The 27,104-nt window shown below is 26.3% G+C and overlaps 1 protein-coding gene, 1 long non-coding RNA gene and 3 other non-coding genes across 6 annotated transcripts in view; all 5 read left to right on the forward strand.

The window, feature by feature from the left end:
* The first annotated feature begins 3,433 nt into the window (after nucleotides 1–3,433).
* On the forward strand, nucleotides 3,434–6,172 carry LOC122860696 (chaoptin-like). Its single transcript, XM_044164617.1, has 4 exons — nucleotides 3,434–3,549; nucleotides 3,692–3,802; nucleotides 3,934–4,000; nucleotides 4,119–6,172. Exons 2-4 carry the CDS (start codon nucleotides 3,716–3,718, stop codon nucleotides 5,894–5,896), a joined length of 1,932 nt encoding a protein of 643 aa, XP_044020552.1. The 5' UTR covers nucleotides 3,434–3,549; nucleotides 3,692–3,715; the 3' UTR covers nucleotides 5,897–6,172.
* A 669-nt stretch (nucleotides 6,173–6,841) lies between these two features.
* LOC122852633 overlaps nucleotides 6,842–27,104 on the forward strand; it is a 66,438-nt gene continuing 46,175 nt past the window's right edge. The window contains exons 1-5 of one of the 2 annotated variants that reach the window (XR_006373839.1): nucleotides 6,842–7,065; nucleotides 7,328–7,414; nucleotides 7,478–7,594; nucleotides 7,678–7,861; nucleotides 9,376–9,554. This is a non-coding gene — a long non-coding RNA (uncharacterized LOC122852633). The remainder of the gene's footprint in view (nucleotides 7,066–7,327; nucleotides 7,415–7,477; nucleotides 7,595–7,677; nucleotides 7,862–9,375; nucleotides 9,555–27,104) is intronic. The other variant, XR_006373838.1, reaches the window with a different exon arrangement.
* LOC122847951 lies at nucleotides 22,431–22,549 on the forward strand. Its single transcript, XR_006373408.1, has one exon. It is a non-coding gene; the product is annotated as a 5S ribosomal RNA (ribosomal RNA).
* Nucleotides 22,726–22,844, forward strand: LOC122847953. Its single transcript, XR_006373410.1, has one exon. It is a non-coding gene; the product is annotated as a 5S ribosomal RNA (ribosomal RNA).
* On the forward strand, nucleotides 23,031–23,149 carry LOC122847952. Its single transcript, XR_006373409.1, has one exon. It is a non-coding gene; the product is annotated as a 5S ribosomal RNA (ribosomal RNA).

Consider the following 27,104-nt stretch of genomic DNA (forward strand, 5'->3'; position numbering starts at 1 on the left):
AGCAACAACTGTTGTTCATAATACAAAATATCGAGTCCATTGAATATGAAAATAATTAACAGGTATTTATTAATTTAAGAATATTGATGGCAAATAAATTAATGAAGATTTTTGATACTTGCCATAGAGATATTGAACTGTGGTATTAAGAAATTTTTCTCAAACTGTCATCCAGCTTTTGTTTTTGTTTTGGTCTAGTCTTTGATTACATCTTTGAAAAATAGGGCCCACTTTTTCATGGTGTTAATGAGTGATGTTGATCTTTGTGGTTCAGCTTGATTGTCTTGATAATTTACTGGCTCATTGCTTCCTAAATTTCCCATCATTTGCAATTGCTAAAAAAAAAAAAAAGAAAAAATATCAGCCACCATAAACAGAGAAAAAAACACACAGCAATAACAAAAAAAAAATAATTAATTAGCTATATGTATTATTATTGTTTGACAATGAAAAAAAAACTTTAATAATGACAGTAAAAATATTAGTTGATTGTTTGTTATTGCTGACATTTGTTTACAATCAATCATGTTGATTGGAGCTAATAATAATATTAATATATCCAATTAATAATATATACCTATAGTACTCACTTAATATAACAATATAAATAAATATAAATATTGAGGAAACAAATATACCTCTTTGACTATTTGTTTACGTTTTATTATTATTATTATTTAGCACAGCTGTCATGGCAGCTTACACAATATTTAACATGGCGATATAAAAGTTGTTGATTTTAATTCAGAGATGGCGACTTTGATCTTGGTCGAGCGGGTAATTATTTGAAGTTGAAATTATTATTGGCATTTGCATTATTTTGTAATATTGGAATGTGAATTGTGTGGTCATCATTTTCATGCTTCGATAATTATTAATACTCAGTTTAATAATTGAATGAAAGAATGATTTTTACTCATCCCAATGAGACCAATCAATTATGGCAACGACTATATTTTTTTTTTCTGAAAACTCTCTATTTTCATAGGGATTGATCAGTACTTGTCGATCAGGGTCAATAGTCACGTTGATGAAAGGAAAAAATTTATCTACACGTGTTGAAACTATTTATTAATGACGCATGCGTTAGAAAAAAACCCTCGGGTAAACATGCCTGCTTATTTTATTAGTTTTTCAGAATTGATGACTCACAACACCTTGGCTTTTTGATAATGAAAAAAAAAAAAAAAAAAAAGGAAACTTCAATGATTTATTCATTTTAATGCGTTTATCTTGTTTTAATATTTTTTCTTTTATTATTAGACAAAATTACTGTGAAACAAAATTTATGAATTGAAAAAAAAATAATAATTAAAGTTGTTGTGAATTATTTTTTTTTGAAACTCAGAGTAATTTTATCATGACTCATTATTAAAACTTATTTTTGAAAAACATTAAATAAAATTAGATAGAATATAGATACAATGTATTGTGTTATTATAATAATTTTTTTTTTTGAATATCTGTTTACAATTATTTTTTTTTATAATCAGAGACAAAACTCATGAATTTAGTATAAAAAATGAGGAAACTATTATTTTTTATTTAATATTTATCACAAATCATGGTACTGACTTGCTTATGTAATTAAATTGTATGGGCTGAGTTACTGAAAATTATTAAATTATCAATAAATATTTCACTATTATGGACACTGTAATTATGTATTTACAACAAGTATACTTACAGTGTATATGATTGGTCAGTAACTTTGCTCCTGATTTGTAAATTCACAATAAATAATAATTTGTGAGAGGTCACAGAGTATGTGTGTACTCTGAAATGCAAATGTCAAGGTGCATGGACTGGCATGAACTTACGATGTTTATACATTGTGCTTTGTTGAACAATCAGAGTTCTGTAAAAATGAGGCAATCACTACATGAGGTATCAAGTTTTTCATTTCAGGATTCATTTTATATTCTTATATTTACATTTTTTGTGAAAATCATGTGCTACTTCTTAATTTGATAAATAATATGGTTATTAAATATTAAATATATATATAATACTTATTAATAATAAATTTATGATTTTATTTGAAAATTTATATCATAGTATTGCTTATCTAGGCACCAACACATTTATATGTATGGTTAATTGAGGTGTGGTCAGGTGATGTCATTGTGTCATTGTGCCTTGTCTATTTCAGTAACTGTCATGCACCACAAATTTACAATTTTTGGTTAACTGTGAAATATGAGTAATGAAGTATCCGTTGTTTCATTCGTGATATACATTGAGTAACAAATATAGTGCATTCATAATGTGATATCTTGATAATACTAATCATCATCTCACACCATCATCATCAAATATCAAAATCATCATCATCATCATCATCATCATCATCATCATCATCATCATCATCATCATCATCATCATCATCATCATCATCAAGAGTAGCATCAAATACTTTTGACTTTTCTATCAAATGGCTTGTTGGTGCTTTTGCACTCGTGGTACTTATAATTTAAATTATTTAGGCCGTATTTGCACGTCAACGAAGCAATGCAACTGTTGCAACCAACAATAGAAATTAAGGAGTTGTATATTTGTTAAAATGAGTCACCTACATTCACACTCTCTTTTCTGGTAGTTTTTTTTCTATTAGGCTTATTTTTTAAATCAAAAAGTTATCTACATTGTCAATTTTTTCAATTTTTTCTGACTCATTTTTTTTTGAGATAATCAAATGTTACATGTTAATTAAGATTAATCAAATGTCAATATATTTATTATATACTTGAAAATTTTCATTTAAATATGATTTATGTATGAAGTGTTTTTAATTCTAAAATTGTTAAAATAAATGAATTTAATATAAACCAATATTATTTTATTTTTAATATGCTATTATTATATTTTTGTTTTATTTTTAAATTCTTTTTATCGAGAGCTATTATTATTTCAATGTTTGTAAATTTTTTTTTTCAGTTGCTTAATAATTTTATATAATTACAACTTTTAAATTTTGCAATATTTTTATATTTTATATATCTTATATTATTTTATCTACAATAATATTTTAATGTGAATCTATTTTTTTTTTTTTTCTTGTGACCTGAAATATCTGATTATTCTTGAAACTAACGTTATCATGTTTGTGTAGGAAAAAAGACTTCATGCATGAATATCGCTGTTTCGAAATAAATATAAAATATATCCATGAACATCACACACAAAAAAAAAAAACTAAATTTAATAACTTCTATATCATTATTTCAATAAAAAAATATAATTTATGTATTTATTATTTACTTATCAATAATCGTTTCAATAGTGATATCACAAAGTATTCCAATACCAAGATGACCCTCATCAGTATCACATTAATTTATTATTATATATAAAATTCTGAGAATATCAGAATGAGCTCACATACATAAGTAGTCAAAAAAAAATGATATGGAACAAAGTCCATCTGCACATTTATAAATTAAGATAATTTGTGGTACCACTTCATTTACTCATCAGTAGTTGGCCAGTATACACATCAACGATATCATATAATTTATCAATTATAATTTTTTCAGTTAATACGCACATGTGAGTATTTTTAAATCTTTTATTTACTATACTGATAATTTTCAACCCGCAGTTATTTTTTATACCCAGCAATATATTATTTTTATTCATGATTTTACCAATCATTTTTTTAATTTTACAATATATTTCAATTATATAAAAGAAAAATTTAGGGTGTTGGGGAAATATGCTGGCTAAAAATCTACTAATGATGCCAGCTAATTCAATAGCTGGTGTATTAATGTTTACCATTGGATTAAGTCTTATTAATCTTGTAAGTATTTCTTTAATAAATATGTATTATTAAATTGCATTTTCTGTATAGTAGACAGTAAAATACAAAAGCAGTTGATATTGACATTTCTTTTAAATTAAAAAAATTCATGAATATTTCTTAATTTTCAGGGCTCAAGTAGGATCTCTTCAAATCAAATGTCTTCAGAAAACATTACGAGTTTACCACCAGTTGAAAGTAAGTTATAACGTTTTAATTTTAAATATATTATATGTATATAATTCAAATTATACATGTTTGAAATTATATTGTAAAAATAATACTGATCGAATATTATTTCTCAATAATGTTTCAGTGATGAACTCGACAATATCAACTATTACACCAAACATGCCGAATGAATGGTCGAATAATACTGGGACAGTTGATCCTTCAAGTCAAAGTCAGAATAAACTGGAAACTCATTTAGCTGTATCATCTCTATTAGGAGATGGAAAATTTAAATCCAATTTCTCACAAAGACGTCAAGACAATATCAAAGAAAAAGATTATAATTTATTCAGTGAATTATCAATAGGAATTCTCAAACTCAGTGCAGACTTGCATCAAAAACAAGAAGCAATATTAAAAATCACACAAGATTATAATACATTAAATTATAAATACATGGAATTAGAAAAATCTTATTCAATAGACAAGCAAAAGATAGAAAAAATCAATAATAAGGTCGAAATTTTACAGCTTAATATTCGTGACAAGGAAAATGATTTGGATATTGAGAAAAAAAATAATAAAGTTTTGTTTGATTCAAAAACATTATGTGATAATGAATTATTAACAACACGATTAGAAAATGAAGAATTACATAATAAATTAGTGAAACTTAATGATACACTAAAAACAGTCAGCCAAGATCAAGAAAATTTGGGAAAAACTTTAGAAATTGCAAAATTAGATTCAGAAAAGAAAGAAAAAAATTTAAATATACTTGAATTGAAAATGAAAAATATTATTAATGAAAAAAATAATATGGAAGTTAAAATGAAAATTGAAGTTGATCAACTGAATGATAAAAATAAAAAACTAGTTGGAGTACAGACAGAAAATATAAAAACAATTGAAAATGAATGTCAATCAAATTTAACAAATAAACAGCAAGAAATTAAGATGATGAAAAATGATATTTTTAAGAAAAGTCTGGTTAAATTGGCTGATTTATCGAACACATTGACGTCTATTATGAAGTTTGATGAAGATAATGTACCAGACGATTTATTGGAGAAGAGACGACGATTACTTCAAAATCAATATGATGAAAATCAGACAGAGGTGGTTAATTATATAAGAAAACTATTTGATGATATTGCTTTAACGTCTAATCACAAATTTCCTAATAAATATTTTTGTAACAAAAAAATATCTCATTATGATTCGAGAATTTGTGCATTGTTCAGTGAAAGTTCAAATAATCATAGAATTAGTTTGCAAAGAGTAAATTTGTCCATTATTCCGAAAGATACATTCGCTGACTGTAAAAAAGTTGATTTTCTAGATTTGTCATTTAATCGATTAAATTATCTCGAGTCAGGTACTTTTAATGGTTTAATAGAGCTCAAAGAGCTTTGGATAAAAGAAAATCATCTAGCAACGTTACCGAAAGACATATTTAATGGTCTTGAAAAACTTGAATTTCTAACCTTAGATTCAAACCGACTAAATTACCTTGAGCCAGGTACTTTTAATGGTTTATCAAATCTCAATAAGCTTTATATATATCAAAATAAAATAACGACATTACCGAAAAACATATTTAATGGTCTTGAAAAACTTGAACTTCTGAGCTTATTTTCAAACCAACTCAATTTCCTTGAGTCAGGTACTTTTAATGGTTTATCACAACTCAAGATACTGGATATACAGAAAAATCATCTAACAGCATTATCAAAAAATATTTTCAATGATCTCAAAAATCTCGAAAAACTATACTTAAATGGAAACCGACTAAATTCTCTTGAGTCAGGTACTTTTAATGGTTTATCAAATCTCAAGTGGCTTTACATAGGTGAAAATAATTTAACAACATGTTCGAAACATATATTTGGTTTAGATATTCTTGAAAACTTATATTGCTAGTCAATAAAATAAAAAAAAAAATCACATTAAAAGCGTCTTTGAATCTTCGATTACCATATTTACAAATACAGCTATTATGGTTAATAAAATGATATTTTCAATTATATAATTGCTCAAATAATTATGAATTGAATGCTTCTAAAAAAAATATTCTGATAAAATGCTTTATTTCTTCATTCACGATTTCAAAAATATTCAAATTGTTAAATAACAATAATGATAATAATTTGTAATTTCTATTATTACTTTTTATATTAAAAAAAATTTTCATTTGGTCTTTTTCATTCATATACTTCCAATCAATTTATATAAAAAAAATAAAATACTGTTTAACAGAGTCAATGCTTTAAAAATAGATATAATTATTATAATAATCATCAACTGCATATAATATTTATTTTAAATAACTACTTTCCAATAAGATGATTATTTGTCATTAATAAAATAATCCTTACGACATATTCTTTGATTATAATAATTAAAGTTTTGAAAGTTACATATTGTAGCTAAAAAAAATGTATAAATGTATGTATACAATTTTTTTTTTCATGCAGCCAAGAAAATTCAATAAATTCTTTTAATAAAATTGTAACTGAAAACTATTTTTTTAGAAATGCATAATATTATTAATTTACTATTTCGTTTTCAGATTCATTGACATTAAAAAATGATAGTTTTTCAGTATTTTCGTTGAGATCTTTGATTGTTCATTCAACTAACTCGAAAACAATTTGTTTTTTTATAACAAACAAGTATTATTAATTTGAATAATGTATCCTCATTTGAATTTTTAAAAAATTTACCGGTTCTTATTGATAGTCCCGATTAGTGCCGCTGAGAGCGCAGTTCTTTTTTTTTTTGTGAGTGGAGTGGGGATAAGCTTATTCCCACTCTATTGCTTAATCAAAATGGCCGCATAATTTGCCAAGTCATTGTTTTACATTCGTGAACATCAAAAGTTTTAGCAATTATTTAATAATTTAAACTAATTTAAAAATAAATAATTTTGTTTTAATTGATTAATAAAACCATTGTCAACATAATTTGTAACAATTTCATGCTGATTATTAAACATTTTGAGAGCAAATCGTCATCTCAAGGTCGTCGGAGCTAAGAATGCAAAATAATCCAAACGGCAACCGCTGTTTGTGTGTAAACATGGCGTTATAGTAAGTAAATATTTTTATTATTTTGATATAAATTTACATTATTATTTATATACATCTTAATTTGAGTGAAATAATTCTTATTAATTAATAAATAAAAAAAATAAATTATTATTATTATTCTCAGTGAATTATTTCGTATAAAAATATATGTAGCGTCATGTAACGATAAATTCAGTTATCCATTTTTTTTTACTGCTCCTTGAAAAAAATATATTGTAAAATAAACGTTATTTAATTTTTTTTTTTTTTTTTATGTTTACAGCTACACAAACGGTGTCCGTAAAAAACTGGAAAAATTGAGGTTGAAAAAAATGACGAAAGTCGTGATGCCAGTGGTCAAAAAATAATGGTAAGTATATTTATTTATATATGTTCATGATCTTGCTCAAATTAATCCATTATTTCAACTAAGTTAGCAGGTACTGATGTCATTTATTAAACACAGTCATTAGCACTAGGAGTCCAAGACTAAAAGTAAAAAAAATAATTACAATGGTGTGTCATTGGAGCCAAAACCATCTGAAAAACAGTGAGTTGCAACTTTTACAAATTATACTCAATAATTCAATAATTCATTTTCATTATTTTGTTTTTTTGTTGTTAAATTTGCAGTAAATGATTCGTGAATCTATTCAGTGTCAAAGACTTCGTCAACAGTGTGACACAAAATTAATTATCAGTGATGAAAAAAATTGAAGAAGAGTACTGCTCCAATTGTAACTGAAACAACTGCGACATGATTTTAATAAAAAAATAAACCAGGATAATGCTGATGATGCTGAAGGTGTATAATGAGGTATGCTCATTTTGTTTTTTTTTTTTATCAACAGTCGAGTTGATTCTGAATCATTTTGATATAAAAAATACGTGAAAGTGGAAAATATTAGTGAGTGTACTTGACAATTAGGTAGTGATACACTTGAACCATCAAGAAAAACAATTTGACATTTGTTTTTTTAAGAAAAGGAAATCAAAAATAATATTTACATTCAGTTTAACGTTTAAGTTTTTGATAATGACGAGTTGAATTAGATAGTGAACATCATGTTATGTTGGTGGTACAAAAACTCGGTGTTTGTCTTCCTGACGAACTATCTAAGTAGTTCAATTTAGAGATAATAACGAGTTCAATTGGAATTTGAACATTATGTTATGTTGGTGGTACAAAAAGTCTGTGTTGGCCTTCCTGACGATCAGTTTTAGTCGTTCAATTTAGAGATAATGACGAGTTAAATTAGAATTTGAACATCATCATGTTATGTTGACAGTACAAAAACGCGGTGTTTGTCTTCTTGACGAGCAATTTGCTCTATTTAATTGACAACTTTATTTTGTAATAAAAAAAAAGTCAAAGACATCATGAAAAAAACGTATTATTTTATTGATAAAAAATATCGGTTGAACAAGTCCTTGATGTTAAAATAATAAATAAAAAAGTCAATGACGACGTGGCCAAGTAAAAGACGAGTAAAAACAAAAAAAAAGAATACAAGTACGTACAACCAACATGCAGATAATCATTGCATCTCCATCATCTTTGTCAACTATGATGAGTCATTGATGATTTAAAATCACTTCTTGATTATTTTGAACCTCCAGTTGTAATAGTAAGAATCAAATTGACGAGATGCTATTGATGCTAAGTTTAAATGAATCCCAACATTACGTGAACTATCTGATAATAATTTATCAACGTATTTTTAATTTTTGTTTACTACAAAATATCAAACCATATCAAACGTTGGTGTTGCTGATACCTTCGTTGTTGGTACCATTTATTGCTGCTGTTGGTACACAGTTAGTTTGAGTTATTTGAATCAATATAGTTTCAACATTTGTTTTTAATTATACCATTTTATATTTTTGTTTAGATCAGGGTTTATTTGGTAAGCCTGTTACGTTAGCTTTCGTTGGATCCAGAATTTCATGCCTCTAATAAAACATGCTACACGATTCTATCCGAGTTAGGTACATTATCATCAATATATTCAAGCTTTCGCTCGACAATTGTCAGATTTAATTTGCCATTTTCAAACAATTAAATATATAATAAAATTATTCCATATAAATAATTTAATATCAACTATCATTTTCAATTTTTTATTATTAAAATAAATTAATAACCAAGCAACATATAAATACAGGATAAATATTTTATTATCAAACTTATGAATAAGTAATTTTATGTTTAATCACATTTGATTTTATTAACTTGATAATTGAACAAAAAATAAAACTAAATTAAATGTATGGCAATTATATTTATAAATCAATAATTAATGTGATTTTATTTGACTCTTTTTGGTACAGATGGCATGTGAATATTCGACTTGCTAGTGATGGAATCATTGTAGACAACGTGGTGATAATTTCAACAGCTACGTGGAATGATGGCATGTGAATATTCAACTTGCTGGTGATGGAATCATTGTAGACAACGTGGTAACCATTTCAACAGCTTCGTGGGATGATGAACATCCGCTAAAAAGGTAGGATTTAATTTAATTATTTGTATTGGTATAATCATTACAAAGAAATTTACATGTTATTTCCAAAAGTTGATGATAATATTATTATTTGAAACTCAGTGACTATTCAGCTCACTTTGATCTACTGGTAGTTGTTTTTTAATGTTGACCTGGTAATAATTTGATACCAATTATCATGATGCACATATCAGTATCAAATATCAACAAAAACTTTATGATATTTTCGCAATGAGATTTCATAAATTATATTTACAGTGTGAATATATATTACTGTGTTTGATTACAAACAACGTAAAATTTTTATTTGAATAATTCTCATAATAATTTAAATTAGTTTTTTCGAAAAAATACAAATCACCATTTTAAATTTCACCTGGCTCGCTTTTTGATAAATCGTGTAAAGAACAAACCTCAAATTAATATTAGACAGGTTCATACAATTTTTTAAATATATATATAGACTTGGATAAAATTAATCTTTAACAATTGAAATCGAAATAAAAATCTTCTATCTTTTAATTTAAACAATATGCCTTGGTAAATTTTAGGGAACTTCAGTTAAATCATAGAAGTGTTTTGTTATGTATATAGGCAACTCCTGCAAATGACGGTAAAATATGTTTTTCTTTGTGCGGTCTTCCTTCGTCTGCACATTGTCTGAGAATACTGCGAAAAAAAAATGTGTAATTGGTAGTTAATGGCCAAGGGAGTTAGGTTCTTCTGTGTTTAAAAAATAAATAAGTTCAAAATAAACAGGTTCTAGTATATATTCATGAATTAGTCCCTCAGTTCAATGGTTAGGGATCAGGTTTTTATTTTATATTAATTATTTTTATTTTTTAAAAAATTAAAAATACATAATGGCACATCAAGTTGCCCTCCTTAATTTTATTTCTTGGTACATGATGGTTAGTCTTAATAAATATACGTATATATGATAAAAAACTTTTAACTAAAAGCGATAATTAAAAGCCTTTTTTATATATTGATAACTGTACAAGTATTTTACTGAAATCTCTTCTTGGTTCATTGACCTCAAGTTATTTAAAACTCACTGAATTTTCAAGTTAAATGATAACAGTTTTACCGTACTCTCCACTGCCACATGAATGTGTCAAATAAGTCAAGTGACTTTATCTGGATATCAAATGATCGTATACTTACAGTTTAACTTTTATTTATGTAATAAAATTAATATTTTGAAAATTGACATTTATCAAATAAATATTACTGGTCATATTCTTAAATACATTAAATATAAATTGACATTAAAAATTCAATAATTATTAACTAAAGCTTTAGAATCATAAAATATATATTCAAAATATTAAATAAATAAGAAAAAAATTATATATTTAATTAAAAACTCTTGAATTTTGAAATAAAAATTATTTCAATTCGCGAAAATTTATCAATATGGCAGTCTGAAATTTCTTCATTATTCTCAGCTACCCCTCGACACATTTTGAGGCGGTTACAGTTTACTTGTGGGGTGGAGCTTAAAAAATAATACAATTTTAAATATCAAGATATTTTACTTAAAATTTATCATAAATTTTATACAATGATACTTATAATTTATTGATCGATTTAAATTGAAAACACAATAATTGAATATACGAGTTTATGAATAAATAAATATATCAGTTAACATTGATAAATATAAATTATTTAGTAATACAAAAAATTAAAATTATATCAGGTAAACTTTGGAGTGCAATCATTTGTCATTTTGATTAATAGTAAATTTATCATAAAACTAAATTTCGAATAATTAACTTAATTTAAAGTCATTGACACAGACGGTATACTGGCATGTGCATTTGGAATTTAGTCCAGCAATTGTATATGTGCATACCTCATGAGTGTATTTTAATTTAGTCTACTAAATTTTATTTTTATGTACTTTATTTTTTATTTATATCTGTGATTCAAATTATTTTCACCACTGATAGACACTGTTTTTTTTTTTCTTAAGGTACGTTGAACTTTTAGATTTATTTTTATTTAAAAATATATATTTTTTGTAAATAGAAAAAAGTATTGACGCAATACTATCGCAAGGAGGGAATATTACAAGTCAAATTCAAATTAAAAAAAATATTTAAATATTTAAAATTATATTTCGATTATCAGAAAGGGCTTTTAAAAAATTCTGATTAAATTTTTAAATTTTCATATAACGCAGTCTTAATTAAAAGAAAAATAAAAGCTATTTAGTCTTCGTTATAATATTAAAAAAAAAAACGTTTTATCTTTTTATATATACTTTTTAATACATGATGGTTATTTTAAAATATATAAAAACAGAAAATATAAACAGATTTTTTATTTAAAATGTCAATTAAATTAACTTGGTTTATATCATGCAAAAAAAAATTAAAATTTCCAGACAGCATAATTGATCGTTTTTTAAATTAATAAATATTTTAAAAATATATATGTAAAATTATATGCGGGTTTTTGCCACTCAAATATATATCCACACATTTGGAAATATATATTTCAGCTCTTTATGAAATTTTCTTCAAGGATTATCCTTCCTTTGCTGTGTATTTTCGGCAGAATCATCAAAATATTTAGATTAAATTCGTGTATCTATAACAAGAAATAATAATTTATTATCAATAGCCAAAATTATGTTTTCGCATATGAGAGAGTGCAGGCTTTGATCAAAATAAATCTTCAACATATTCAGTAGACAATTGTTCTGTTAATATTTTTTGATTAATCATCAAACAAAATGAGGACCTTAACTTTTTTAAAAAATTCATTTGGTATTTATTTATAACAAGTTTATAATAAAACTTTTTAAATATGTAAAAACAAAATAACAAAATGGTATATATAGTAATTACACATCATACAGAGCTGTGTGACATGTGATAGCAAATTATGTAAAGTAAACTTATCAACATAGGTGCTGAGAAAATATTCCTAGAGCATATGAGAACTGGCGCGATGCCACCTTCTTGGATCAATAAACGATTTAACATTCACAAAATGGCGTTGCTTGCGCATATATGAGAGAGTAGAGATGTAAGGGTAGAAAATGTTATAGGGTGGAGAAATAATATAATCTACCTTAGACTCTACAGAATTTCCATAAACTTCATTTATACATAGAACTCGTTCTACCTCTTCTGACATATCTCGACCCGTCGAAATGAAAATGCAACTCCTCTTTCGTACTGCACAAAAGAGAAGTTGGAGGGTTGGCTTTTGCAAACGAATATATATATACATATATAGGCAGCTAGAGTATTTATAACGGATCCTGCTTTCTAACAATTTTCTATCTCTCTCATTTGCTTTCTTCTTCGTTTCATCTAAACTAAAAGTCTCATCCTTCTCTTCGTATTTTCATGTTCCTTCTCCTTTTCCATATATATATATATTCTCATACCCTTAAAACATCAGAGAAACTATACGTTGTCGCGCAAGAACTGTAGTAATGCTTCGCCACGACATGTCATGGCTAGAAAGCATTCGTTGTGTTTCGCACATATATATAACCAATGCAGAAACATGAGGGCTGCTTGAATTTTGACTTTTCGTCTAATTGTTTCAAGCCAAACTCTCATGGTACATCCCTTGTTACTCCTCTCGAATTCTATTTTACTCCCTCTATATCTCTCACTCGCTATATCCAAAATTCAACCCGCGGCTTATACTTATCTTTGTCTTTTGGTATTGCTATTTCATCATTGCAAAAGGATAAAATTTGATTAGTCTGAGGAAATTAGATTTTAAAAGTTGAGAAGTTGTATTAAGTTTAAAATTCTTGAGTTGAAGTAATTTTATTAATTTTTTTTTTAACATTTATTAATAATTATATAAAATATATAATATCGTTGGCGTACGATGATAAAGTTAATACTCAATTTACAATAATTTTTGAAGTTTATTTAGTATATTGAATGAGGATTTAAATAGAAAAATATACAAAGTTTAAAATGTCGGCGTAGAAATTACCCAAAAGATAACAGAACATGAGTAGCTATAAAATTTAAATATTTTAATATTTAGAATAACAAAGTAGTATCCTTGTAAAGCTATATATATTTTACAAAATATTTTATAACGAAACTTGAAACTTTGTTTGAAAGTGATACTTTTATTAGGATATAAAAAATAAAAATAAAAAATTTAATATAAGAAACTTGAAAACATAAATAAACTATAAAAACACTTGACGTACAAATTAGATCAAGTTTTATATTGTTTAACTAACTTGACTATCAACCTAATTATAAGCAAATAGTCAATCTATATATTTATATTAGTAAAAGTTTTTCCACAAAGCACTTTGAATAAATATTTTCTCATTTGTTTTTAAATTAACAACAAATACACAGTACACTTAACTTCACTTTTTGTTTAATTTCACCACAGTCTAGACATTATCCTTGAAATAAATAGTTTATTATCTTGGCTCGACTTTGATTTGATTTTTTTAACGTAAAAATATACATTTAAATTGATGAATTAAAAATTAAATCATACATGTGATTTATTAATATCAAGTTATTATCATTGAGTTTTATATTTTTTTAAAAAGATGACATAAGACATTTTAAAATATCCGCAAGTTAAAGACTAGTTTTAGAAATTTAATAAAATCTTTAATCATGTACAACACCAATTGTGCACCGGTTTTATAAAAAATAAATGTTATTATTTCAAAAATTATTCATTGACACAATATATAAATAGAAATAATAATATTAATTATTATTTCATAATTGAATTTCATATATAGTCTTGAGACTCACTCAATTATACTTTTCAATTTTCATCTAATTCATTATAAAGAACAATCATTTCTTGTAAATTCTTTTATATAATTCAGCGATACATAAATCAAAACAAAAATTGGTTTTTTTATAGCTACTGCAACCCTGAAGTCAAGCTTGAGATTTTAAGTATTTTTATTACGAGTATTACGAAAATGCAATTAATAATACTGCTCAGTTAACTAACAATTGTTAGAGCTTAATTCAATTAGGAATACTTACAAGTATAGTCAAATCTTAGATACACTAATGCTTTTCAAACAAAAAATGATTCTGATATATATTAAAAATTTATTGTTGGAAAATTTAGATTGTTTTTTAAAAAATACTAAAATTGAAAAATTTAAATGATTTAATTTACAATATAATTCTTTCAACAAATTTAAAAAATTAAATTCAAAATTAATATTCGTGTGTGTAAATTGAAACTGATTCTATTTACATCGTCTTGAAATAATTATTTCCATCAAATTGATGTAATATTATCTAATCCGAGTAATTGATAATCTCAAGACTCAAATACGTGTATCAATAGTATATTCTGTTACAAATAGGTAATGCATCAGATTATTTCCGTATAAATATCGAAAGCATAATTAATACAAGTCTCAAAATCAAGAGATTGTTAAATCCATATAATGATTTGTAAATTATCAGTGACATAGATTCAGTTAAACAAGATTAGTATATACACTGAGATAAAAATCATTCAACAAAAAAAAAATAATAATTATCAAATTTATCCACTTGAGAATTATAATTGATGATTATTTAATATTTTTTAACAAAATCTTAATTAATAATAATAAATATATTTTGATTTTAATTTAAAAAAAAATTCACTTTACATTGAAAAAAATTACTAATAAAAAAATAATTTAATTTTTTTAAACTTATGACTGTGATCTGTCACATAAGACTGGCAAAAATTTCTCCAAGTAAAAATTAAGTATTAAAAAATTCCCCCACCAAGTTAAAGTCAAGCAATAAAAATAATGTTTAGAAGAAAAGAAAAAATAAAACCAGAATTTAAAATGTCGACATAGCATATTAGTATTTCTGAATCAGAGCCAAATCGGTTACCACGTGGTAGTTTAGACACGTGGATTTGTGTGAATACTCGAGGTGAAAACAGATTCGCTTTCCCTCGTGTCCGGAATGTTGGACACTCGGACATAACATAAAGGAAGAGTAAGGGAATAAATTCCCACCGGGTGAGTATACTCTGTCTGGCGCAACCTGCTATGGCAGAACCGAATGGTCAGTAGCCGAGTTATATCACATTACTCGACACTCAGCTGGATAGCAACATGTTTCAAAATACTGGATATTATTATCTCTCAAATTAGACCTGTTTTATTTAACAATTGAAACTTAAAATTTTAGTGGATACATAAAATTCTCACGAGACTACTTTTTTTAAAAATATTTTTAATTATTTAAATTATCAATTCACTTGATAGAAAATTTATTCGATATAAAAAATAATTATTTATATTTTAAACAAAATTTATACATGAAATGTTACTGTTTGTTGTTTTTTTTTTTTTTTTTCATTATTATACTGTTTTAGATAAATTAACAATAGTTTAAATGCCAAGAATATTTTTATTTTTCATCGTAAAATATTTTTTGTCAATTGATAAATTATTGAGTCCATGTCTCGGACCTTAAATAACAAAAATTATTTTTTAAATTAATATTTTCTATGTCTATTTTTTAAAATAAAAAAATTTACTTTGTTTATTGAATTTAGAATTAAAAAAAAAAGGTAATATTATTTATTTCTTGAATTTAAAAAAGAAATTTCCATTCGAAAATTTTCTTTTTTCTATAAAATAAAATGAAATTTATTAAATACAATTTTACAAAATTTTGATAAAATATTTCAATGAAGAAAAGTAACATGAATTTTTGAGACATGTCAAGATTTTTTTTTTTTTAATTTAACTTTTAGATAACGAGTTTCTATACTGTATTTGAAAAGACTGTACGACTCACGTATACATTAGATTGTATTTTCAATAATTAAATCTTGATTATGTCTATTATACTCACAAACATTCATCTTGAAAACAAATGATTGTTTTTTTTTTTTTTTTTTGAATAGTTTAAATTACTTGACGCTAAAGAATTAACTTCCTTTACAATGAGACACGACACGTGTACGAACGATAAATAAACAATGGTCATTGTTTTTATAGCTACTTGTTACTTGCATTATTATTTGTTATATACATCAAAAGGCGCAAGGTCGTATCTTATTCTATATAGTATTTATAATTTCAATTGAATCTTAGAATAAAATTCATTAGCTTAATATGAGTGTTTAAAAAATATTTACATAATATTTTTTAATTGTTCTTATAATAAAATTGAATGCAAAAAATAATTTCAAGATTTAAAGCGACTCCAATGGTGATTTCAATGACTCGAATTAGTTTTTAAAAATCACTGAAATTAATTTTAAAAATTATTTGAAGAATTCAAAAGATTTCATTTCTATTCAAGTTATTTCAAAGAAAATATTTTAGTGATTTCACTCATGCGTGACAAATCTCTTGGTTTATTATTCCAAATAATATTTTTTTTCGTGATTCAATTGTTACCTAAGATTCGATTAACAAATTATAAAGAAAAATAAAAAATTTTAGAATAGTCTGACATTTGAAAAATCCGCCTCGCTGGTTGCGCCATTTTATAGGAAAATGAAATTGTAAATATTATAATTTTGAAACATTTTAAATCAAACTAGAGTCGTAAATATTTAAAAACGTTTTAATTCATCTCATTTCATTTTTATCTTAAAATATAACCCCATCAATTTCAAAAATTTAAATATTTTTTAGGTAAATAACTTAATTGCTTTTTCAAATATATATTTTTCAGTTTTTCTAGTTTTTTTTCTTTCAACTTTTTTACCGAATTTGAAGGGTATTTAATGCTGTCATAATATATCTATCGACTTTTTTTTCTTTTTTAAATAATAATTTCAATAATGTAATCATCAAATTAAAAGCATTAATATATAAATATAAAATTAATATGCATATAAATTATAATATTTTATTGTGATTCGATGTAAAAGTATCCGTCGCTCAACTATATTGAGTACCCACGTTTATCAATTCGATTAAATTAAATATATATATATATATAATTTTTAAACGTTTTCTCGATGAAATTTTAATAATAGAAATTACTGATAATGATTTTTATTAAAATATGTTTCTGTGTCCTTGCACATTAATTTCTACGAGCAAAGTAAAATCAGGTTTTTTATTTTCTTATGATAAATATGTACGAGGGGTTATAGATACTTCCCCTTTCAGTGGTCAAGTGACCTTAAGATTCCAACTGATTTTAGATTACTTCACGTGACTTTAAATTACATTATTAAATAAATTTAAACTTGAAAAAATTTTATGTTACTTATATAATTTAAATTCACGCGTATAAGTAAAACATCTCAAGCTTTAGTCAGACATAAAGATGTAGTATTTCAAAATTCTTTCAACATGTGAAAAAAAAAAAATTAAACAAACACTTGCATATTTAATACAAATTTAGAATGTTTAATACTAATTATTAATAACTTTTAGTGGCTAGGGACTGCGAATTTTATATTAGTCAGGTAAATTTAAGATTGCAAATATTTTTAAATGATTTTTATAATTTTATAGTTTCATAAATATTTAATTTCAAATGAAATTAGTTTAGTGGCTACATCCAGAGTATCCAACCCCTTGGCTAAATAATATTTTTTTTTTTAAATATTTAAATTTTCCTGGGATGCGTTTTAGAAATATCTTTATCATCAAAGAGAATTTTCCTCAACTCTAAAAAACTTTCATCAAATACTAAAAATTATTTTTTCATTTTATGATATAAAAATGTTAAAATAAAATATATATTAATTAATTAACATAATTATAATATGAGAGAAATTTTTGTTTAAATCCATTGTCTTAAGTCGATCTTGTATAGTTATCAAAGGAAGAGCACACTGACGCTGATTACATTCTAAGTGAACCCGCCTTTTCCCATGAGAATATATATTCTCTCGTTACGAAGCTGAAAATACACCATCTCACATCCTTTACCTTCCAGACGTTTCTAGGCAGTATACATAGATCTATATTTTATATATATGCATGTGATTCTTGAGTAGTCTTGGTTCATCATGATGCCTTTACGTATTTTCTCATTTTAACCCTTACTGGCGTATAGCATCCCTAGAAGTTATATATATATGTAACATGTCTAACCGTACATGCGCCTGTCTTAGATTTTGGTTAGAACCAATGTAACATAAAAGAGATGTTAAGAGAGAATTTGTTGATATATGTATAAAATATACTACATAGTGAAGAAGGGTTGATGCCAAGAGTGTAGAGCTTTGAAGTTTAAGTTTTAGAAAACTTTGTTTTTGGAATGAGGATTTAAACGTTGAGTAGAATATTGAAGAGGGGAAGAAACGCGTATGGAGAACGTGGCTCATGTCTTCTACACGGCATATAAACTAAACTCGAATAAGGCCTCATTCCCTCTTGCACCTTATGCCAATTTCTGCTGAATCTCATACATAGATTAACGTCGCTTGTCAAGCTTACTCGCACTCATCTCTCTTTCTCTCTCTCTATTTATCTTTTATTTCTTTCTTTTACCCTTCAATGTGAACCTTAAGACAGCGCCATTCTCAAAACCACCCACTCATTTTCAGTATTCACAAGGGATTCACTTGAAAATGGCGACTAGTTTGTGTCTGTGTATGCAAGTCTATATGTATTTTATGTTTTAGAGTTTCTAAATAAAAACATTTATGTACATAACTTTGTAATACATGTATATATATATACGTAAAACTACTTGTGCATTGCAGAAGCTCATTTTGAAAGTTAATAATAATAATAATAATAATATTTTTAAACAAGTTAATACTTTAAAAAATATTTTTGTATATATGTATATTTTTGTCATCACATAATCAATAATCATCATTAAAATTTTTAAACAATGTTTGTAAAAATATTATTATTTTATATGTAATTATTTTTCAAACTCACTAGTAATATTTTACAAAATTTTGTTAAATAGTTAAAAATAATTTCGTAATTTATATACAAAATTAATGACTTTACTAAATATAGAATATTTATTTCGAAAAATCAAGTTTTGTAAATTATAATTGATATATATATCATTGATTGTCATGTGGTTTGTGATAATTGACAAATATTTTGACACTGATAAATGACAAATATTCTGAATAATAATTTAAACATGATAATTATTTATCAAAGTTTCATCAACAATAATTGTATACATAAAATTATTAATAATTTTTGATATAGTTGTTGTTTGTAACAACCCTTAATCCAATTACAGTAAGCTCAGGATATTTCTAAAAATATTCAGAGACAGCTGTAATCAGTATGTTTTGACCAAAAAAAAAAATAGAAAACAATTTTATTTATGTATAGGCGAAAAAAATAACAGGTGGCTTCTACACAGTGAAAAAAATAAATATAAAATAAATATATTTTTTAAAAAAAGTTGAATTTAAAATTTAAAAATGGCTTTATTTTGGCATTTTAAATATTTTAAATTTTATATATATATTTTTTTTTTGTTCTGTGCGTGTATAATATAGACAGTTTTATAAAATAATTTCATAAAGTATGACAAAATTGTTCATTAAAAATTTATAGATTCAAAAAGTTTAAATAAAAAAAATCTTAGAATATCCTTCAGTTAACATAAAGTTTTTAATTTAATTTATCGGTTATTCTTAAATACATATATATGAGAAGCTCGAGTAGTGGGAAAGTTCGAGTAATACGCTAATGGAAAATATTTATAATAGCACTACAACAAGCTTGAGTATAGCTTCGAGAATATTGTATGTTTCTAAAGATATACATGAAAGGAGTTTTATAGAAAGAAAATAATATAAAATAAAAAAAAATGTTATAAAAATACGAATACGGAAGCTGTGGTCGTGGCGCATGTAGATTTTAGATGGGTGGGTAAAGACCGATCGACAAGAGTCGCAAAGCACTGAGGTAAAGACTAAATGGAAAGTTAGGAGTATAGGTAGAAGACGAGGCGCACATAGAAGATAATATAAGAGTAGTTTGTGTTTGGAAAAGGGGGATGCTCAAACTTCTGGGTGTCGTTCTTACCACCCTCTATATAGCTACCGCCAAGATGCCTCACTATGCGTTACGATTGGTCCATATTATTCAACATGGCGTCTCTTATATCTTTGTATCTTTATATATACACATAGCTGTGGGTGATTTTTTCAGCAAGATTCATTTACTTTGTCATATCAAGTTTTTCTTCTATATATTTAATTAATTAACTATAATTAAATTTTTTTTAGAGGTATTTTTTTTTATTTCATTGCAAATTAAATATAATTTCAAAGAAAAGTTCTTAATAGCTGAAAAGGCTTTTTTTTTTTGTTAAATTTATTTCTTAAATGTCTGTCTTTTGATATAAAAAACAATAATACTTGTTCGATTTTTGAGTTCATGCATACTAAAAAGTACAAGCGTGTAAAACTTTGACACGTCTTTTTATCGGTTAAAGAATTTTGTTTATTTTTTAAAAGGCTAAATTGTCAAGAAAATTTTATAAATTAATAAATTAATGCAAAAGGTTTTTCTGTTATTGTTCCAATTGAAATTTCATTTGATTGTAAATTTGCTATATTTGATAGAAAAAAAAATATTTGTTTGTCTATCATTTAAAAATATTTGTATAAATTTTGGAAATGTTTGTAGGCTGTATGTTTGTTCGGTTGTGTATTCGTATGAACCCTTGTAAATATAAATGCCCTTGCACGTAAATAGCGTTTACATACACAAATCGAGTTCAAAGGCAAATAATTGATATATATATATAATTTCACAACGGAGTAGAAGAGAGTCTGACACTTTTATATCACCACCAAAAAAAAAATATCAAACTTGAAAATTTATAAAAATATAATCTCGAATTACAATGATAAATTAATTTATACATACATTGTATTTTTACTCACATTTATTCAATGAAGTTGGTTGACAAAATTTTTAAAGTATCAATTGATAATTTCAATTTTAATTTAAGTTATTTAATTATTGATTAATTATAGTTTGATGTAACAAAATATTTTTCTCCTCTTATCAAAATATATTTTAAAGTTTTTATTTTTAAATATAAAAATAAAATATCGTATTAATATCTACACTATAGATCAAAACAAGAAATAAAAAAAGTGGCTCTTTTTATAAACTGAAGCATAATAAAAATAGAAAAATTCGTAACACATGCGATTCCCGTGAGAACTTTTGAATTTTACTATTTTTTAAATTCGACTATATACAACTATCGATTCAAAGGGTAATAAAATGTATATATTTTTTCCGGTCAGCCTAGGGTATAGACATATATGTATAAAGAAAAAAGAAAGCATTTGGATAGATCATTATAGTCATGATACAATATGGGATTCGTATTAAAAAGTATACATTTACTTTGAAAGTTAATTTTATTCGACAAATAAGAACCTGTTATAGCTTCTTCAGACGTATAGTAAATCCGGCAAGAACTGGAAAAGTCAGTACTAGCGCGATCGCAACATGTATTTCAAGATACAATACCTTGGCATAGAAATCCGCATCGCGATACCTTTGGGGTCATTTCTTGTCTATATACAAGATTTGCCACTTTGTCGTGGGAATGTTTGAGGAACAGAAATATTTCTCATCGATATTAAAAAATAAACTAGTATATAAACTTCAAAATTATGATTTGAATACGGCTATTATAATGATTACTTGATTTTTTAATTTTTATTCTTATTATATATTTTTCAATGCAAAGTTTAAAGTTGAATATCAACTTCCACATCAGGCCGTTCATAAAAAATTCAGTCAAATGAAATTTAATAAAATATTCAGGCAAAAACAACTCAATAGTATTATAAAACTTATTGCATTATTCATTTTTAATTTGATTAAAAGAAGCCATGAATAGTAGCATAAACAAAAATTAGTTAGACAATAGGAAGTTTTCGTTTCTAGCATTCGCCAACGACCATATCGGCCTGAATGCACCGGTTCTCGTCCGATCACCGAAGTTAAGCAGGGCTGAGCGTGGTTAGTACTTGGATGGGTGACCGCTTGGGAACACCACGTGCCGTTGGCATTCTTTTTGCTTTTTTTTTTAAAAATTTTTTAACGCCAAATTTGATCCTTGACAGCATAGAATCTTATATGGATTTTTGACGAGTTTCGCTCAGCGTTTTTTTTTGCAACAGTCCAAGTTTTCTGAAAAAACAACAGACAAGCCTCCTCCTGAGGATATTTTCTGATTATACCATCGCCAACGACCATATCGGCCTGAAAGCACCAGTTCTCGTCCGATCACTGAAGTTAAGCAGGGCTGAGCGTGGTTAGTACTTGGATGGGTGACCGCTTGGGAACACCACGTGCCGTTGGCATTCTTTTTGCTTTTTTTTAAAATTTTTTAACGTCAAATTGCATCTATGATAGCATAGAATCTTATATAGAGTTTTGACGAGTTTCGCTCAGCGTTTTTTTTGGCAACAGTTAAAGTTTTCTGAAAAAATGAATAGTTTGTTTAACAACAAACAAGCCTCCTGAGGATATTTTCTGATTTCGCCTTCGCCAACGACCATATCGGCCTGAATGCACCAGTTCTCGTCCGATCACTGAAGTTAAGCAGGGCTGAGCGTGGTTAGTACTTGGATGGGTGACCGCTTGGGAACACCACGTGCCGTTGGCCATTCTTTTTGCTTTTTTTTTCAATTTTTTAACGTCAAATTGCATCTATGATAGCATAGATTTTTATATAGGGTTCTGACGAGTTTCGTTAATAATATATATAAGTAAATATATAAAAAAACATATCAAAATAATATTTTATATAAACTATTATCTAATTATATTTTATTTGAGATTATACAACAAATTGCAAATTACTGATTCGTCAAGTGGTTGAATAGTTGATTACTAAAAGAAAGATCTTGACTCACGGATTGGTATAATATTGACAAATTGTTTAAAAATTCAGTGCATTTTTTTTCTTACGTTGCTGTTTTTATGATTTATCTGGTTTACTGTCAATCCATGTGGTTTCAATTTCACGTTAGGTCTAAATAAAATTTTTAAAAGCTCATGAGCTTTGAATTTATCAACTCATGAATCGATAATGTCACATAATTACTTGGACAGAGAATCTTACTGATATCTCATTTGGTCTCGTGCGCAACTCTTCTCGGACGCTATATAAATATGTTTATTTTGGGGTGAAATCTCAGCTATACCCTTATTTCATCGAGCGCGAATATTTAAATAATCAAATAAAAACAATTTTGTTAGTAGCTATAAATAATGACTTGAGAAAAGAAAAACAATTTCAATTCTTTAAAGTATACTCTGAACCAAAATTTATTTAATGTAACTATTTATTGAAATTAAAATTAACTGAAACTTATATTTTTTTTTTGAGGTACTCTTCCCTAAAAAGTTATTTTTTAATTATGTAAATAAAAAATTTACAACACAGGTTATACTTCTTAAATTTATGAATCCTCAAGAAACAATAAAATTTACAAAATTAAACTAATAATTTCGTATACCCGATAGTAATAAGGCCAGTATCCTTAATATAAAATAAATGTTTTGCCCTATATTCAGCCCCACAATGGGGGTTAAAACTTTAACTCTATATTTTTTAGAAATTGTGGGCACGGCTGCAAGAAATTTAGATAGACGAATAGGGGTTTGGCTTCGTTAAAGGGGTTGTTAGGGATTGGTTGGATGGTTCAGCGTCTTGACGCCGCCCCTCGAGAAACTCCCTAGCGTAAAAGCAGGGTTCCTGGACTCAACAGGCTTAGGTTCTCATTTTCTACCTTTCGATGTTTCATATATACCATATTCAAGTATATATACATATATGATACATCCTTTATATACATAGAAAATTTTACTTTATCAACCCTCTTAGGTGGTGGGTGCCGTATAGAGTTTTGTTGCTCTCGGCATACCCGAGAATTTTCAACCTTTCTCCAATTTCTCCACCTTGTCTTTTACTCGATACGGCCCAGCCAGGATGTCGTTATTTTCCTCCACAGTCCTTTCAGAAAAGCAAGTGGTTAAACAAGAGAAGGGATAAATTATATGAGGCTAAAGGAGAGAACCAGGCTGCGAGTTGCTACCTCAGATATTAGATTTTACAAGGAACATGCTAGGATTTTCAAGGGGATTTACTAAGTATTGAAAATATATGTGTATGTGTTGTATGTATATATATAAAAATAAAAATACGAGAAAAAATAAATAAAAGATATTGGCAACGGCTGAGATCCTGGGTCTCGAAAACCCACGACGTTGTAAGAGGGTGGGATAAATATTAATTACGGTCGTGAGGGTTGCTTCTCGCTGCTAGACATTTCTCTGTTTTACTCAAGAGAAATTCAATGACTGAGCTTCTTAGGATTTGCCTAAAATCTAATACTCGAATTATATGTACGTTGAATTTTTTAATTTATAGCTATATTAAGATTCTTTGTGCAAGAATGTCAAAGACATTTTGTATATGTAATTTCTAGATTTCAAAAATTCTTTTTAATTTGTTTGTGAGAATATCATGAATCGATAATGTTTCAAATTATTAGTAAAGTTCAATCTTCAGTAAATTTAAAAATTCTTCGTTTCGAAGAAGGATATCCCACATTCAAGTTGCTGTAGTTGTGGTCCATATTGTTTCTTCTTACAAGGAAGAGTCTTGTAATTTTGATCATGAGAATTATGACTTTATTTTTCAGTCTTGTATTCGCAACTAAAATTATAAGCTCCTCTGTTTTTCTTGATATTGTTTTTTGTTCTTTTAAATCAATGTTCAATTACTAATTAATTATTACTCCCTTCAATTTGATATCATGTGATGGGTCACAATTTCAAAAAGACTCTTCGATGCCAATTCAGGTTTCAGGACATAACAGAACATTGTCCCTTTTATCAACTTTAAAATATAGAATTTTTGTGCTAAATTTAATTTACATGTACATTCACATGTAATCTATATCTAAGTAAATTTATTTCTATCTTGAAGTACATCCAAATGCAATGTCAGTAAAAATGTTTTGAATACATTTACTTTCGTATAGATATAGATTACTAACAACACATATTTCATACACTATCAACTTTCAATCTAGTTTTTGTCGCGATAAACAACAGTCGGTAAGACCGACAACCTTTACCTCAACAATAGCTAACAAGTTGTCCTATCAAAAATTTCTCTCTGTATAAAATACCTTTTTAAAATAGCAATGCTGTTTTATACGTAACAATAAATACTGCAAATATGCGTAGGTGCAGAGTGCTGCCACTTGTGGTATTTTTAAAAATGAAAAAAATCCTGTAGAGTTTTTAAGGCTCGCCAATATTGACAGAGTCCTTGTATAAAACCAACCGAACTTTACGATCTTAAGATTGCTTATTTCAATATCATCACTCTAATTTTTTTTCCCATAATGCTATTTGCAAATATATTATCAATTTTTCCAATGCCACAATAAATATTCGTGATAAAAAATTTGTCTCTATTTTAATTACATCAGAGCCGATGAATTGACATGATGGGATGTATATAAAATAAAAAACTGCCATGACAATTCTGACAGTTTTAAAATAATCAAAAATAAAGTTCAATGCCACACTAATTAAAAATGATAATAATGAAATTACTCCATTCAACACTGACCTTCTCAATGTACTTTGTTTTCTAAAAATATAAAGCTTGTAACCTTCATGGATCGATCTTTTCGTAGTATAAATATCGTTCGATTATACTTGTATTTTCAACATTGTAATATAGTTGAATGATTTACTTAACAAAATGGCTCATTGGCCTATCACTCACCAGTGTATACAAACTGTAAACATTGAGCTCTGCTTTTCATTCAATGTTTTCCATTCTCATGATATTCCTGCCTCAAACTAACCGAATTTTCTGACCAAGGTTCACATTTATTAAATATCGATTGTATGTGCCTTCTAGCAGTTAACCTTGACTCCTTATCGAAAGTGATAGAATGATCCCGAGTGCTTCTTTGATTATTGATTTTCAAACAAGAATATAATATATATTGTCATAGAACTATATTAACAATTGATCATCTGTGTAAATTAATTATTGACCAATATTTGGTGTAGGTTTTCTTAATCTACACTAGCATGTTGTTAGTCTAATATTGGTTGAAGTGTATCTTCATGAAACTTAACTGTATATGTTGATTCAACTAAGAATAAAAAAATTTCAGTCAAATTAGATTTGAACCACAACATGCGAGTATAATTACAGCTTAAATTGGCTTGACCGACTTTCGTACTTACTCTTCATATCATTGACCTAATCTCTCGTATGACCAGATGTACATCTGACAGCATGTTTCAGTCATACACGAGAAGCTTAATTTTGTTTAGTAAAAAACGCTAAAAGCTTTTGATTGTTATTTTCATGTAACACAAGGTGTCGAAGTAAATAAAATGCAATGAGTATTTTTTTGAAAATTATATTTTACTTTTCCAATGTTATATTTTTATTTTTTTTTCATCGTTATTATTATATATAAATACATGTTTTGAATAAATTTTATCTATTTATAGTTGCAACGTTTTTAGTAATATTATTCATAAATTCCATAAAATATTTACACAAGAATAAATTAGTC

The sequence above is a fragment of the Aphidius gifuensis genome, linkage group LG1, assembly GCF_014905175.1.
Source record: "Aphidius gifuensis isolate YNYX2018 linkage group LG1, ASM1490517v1, whole genome shotgun sequence".
In the NCBI taxonomy this organism is placed as follows: Eukaryota; Metazoa; Arthropoda; class Insecta; order Hymenoptera; family Braconidae; genus Aphidius; species Aphidius gifuensis.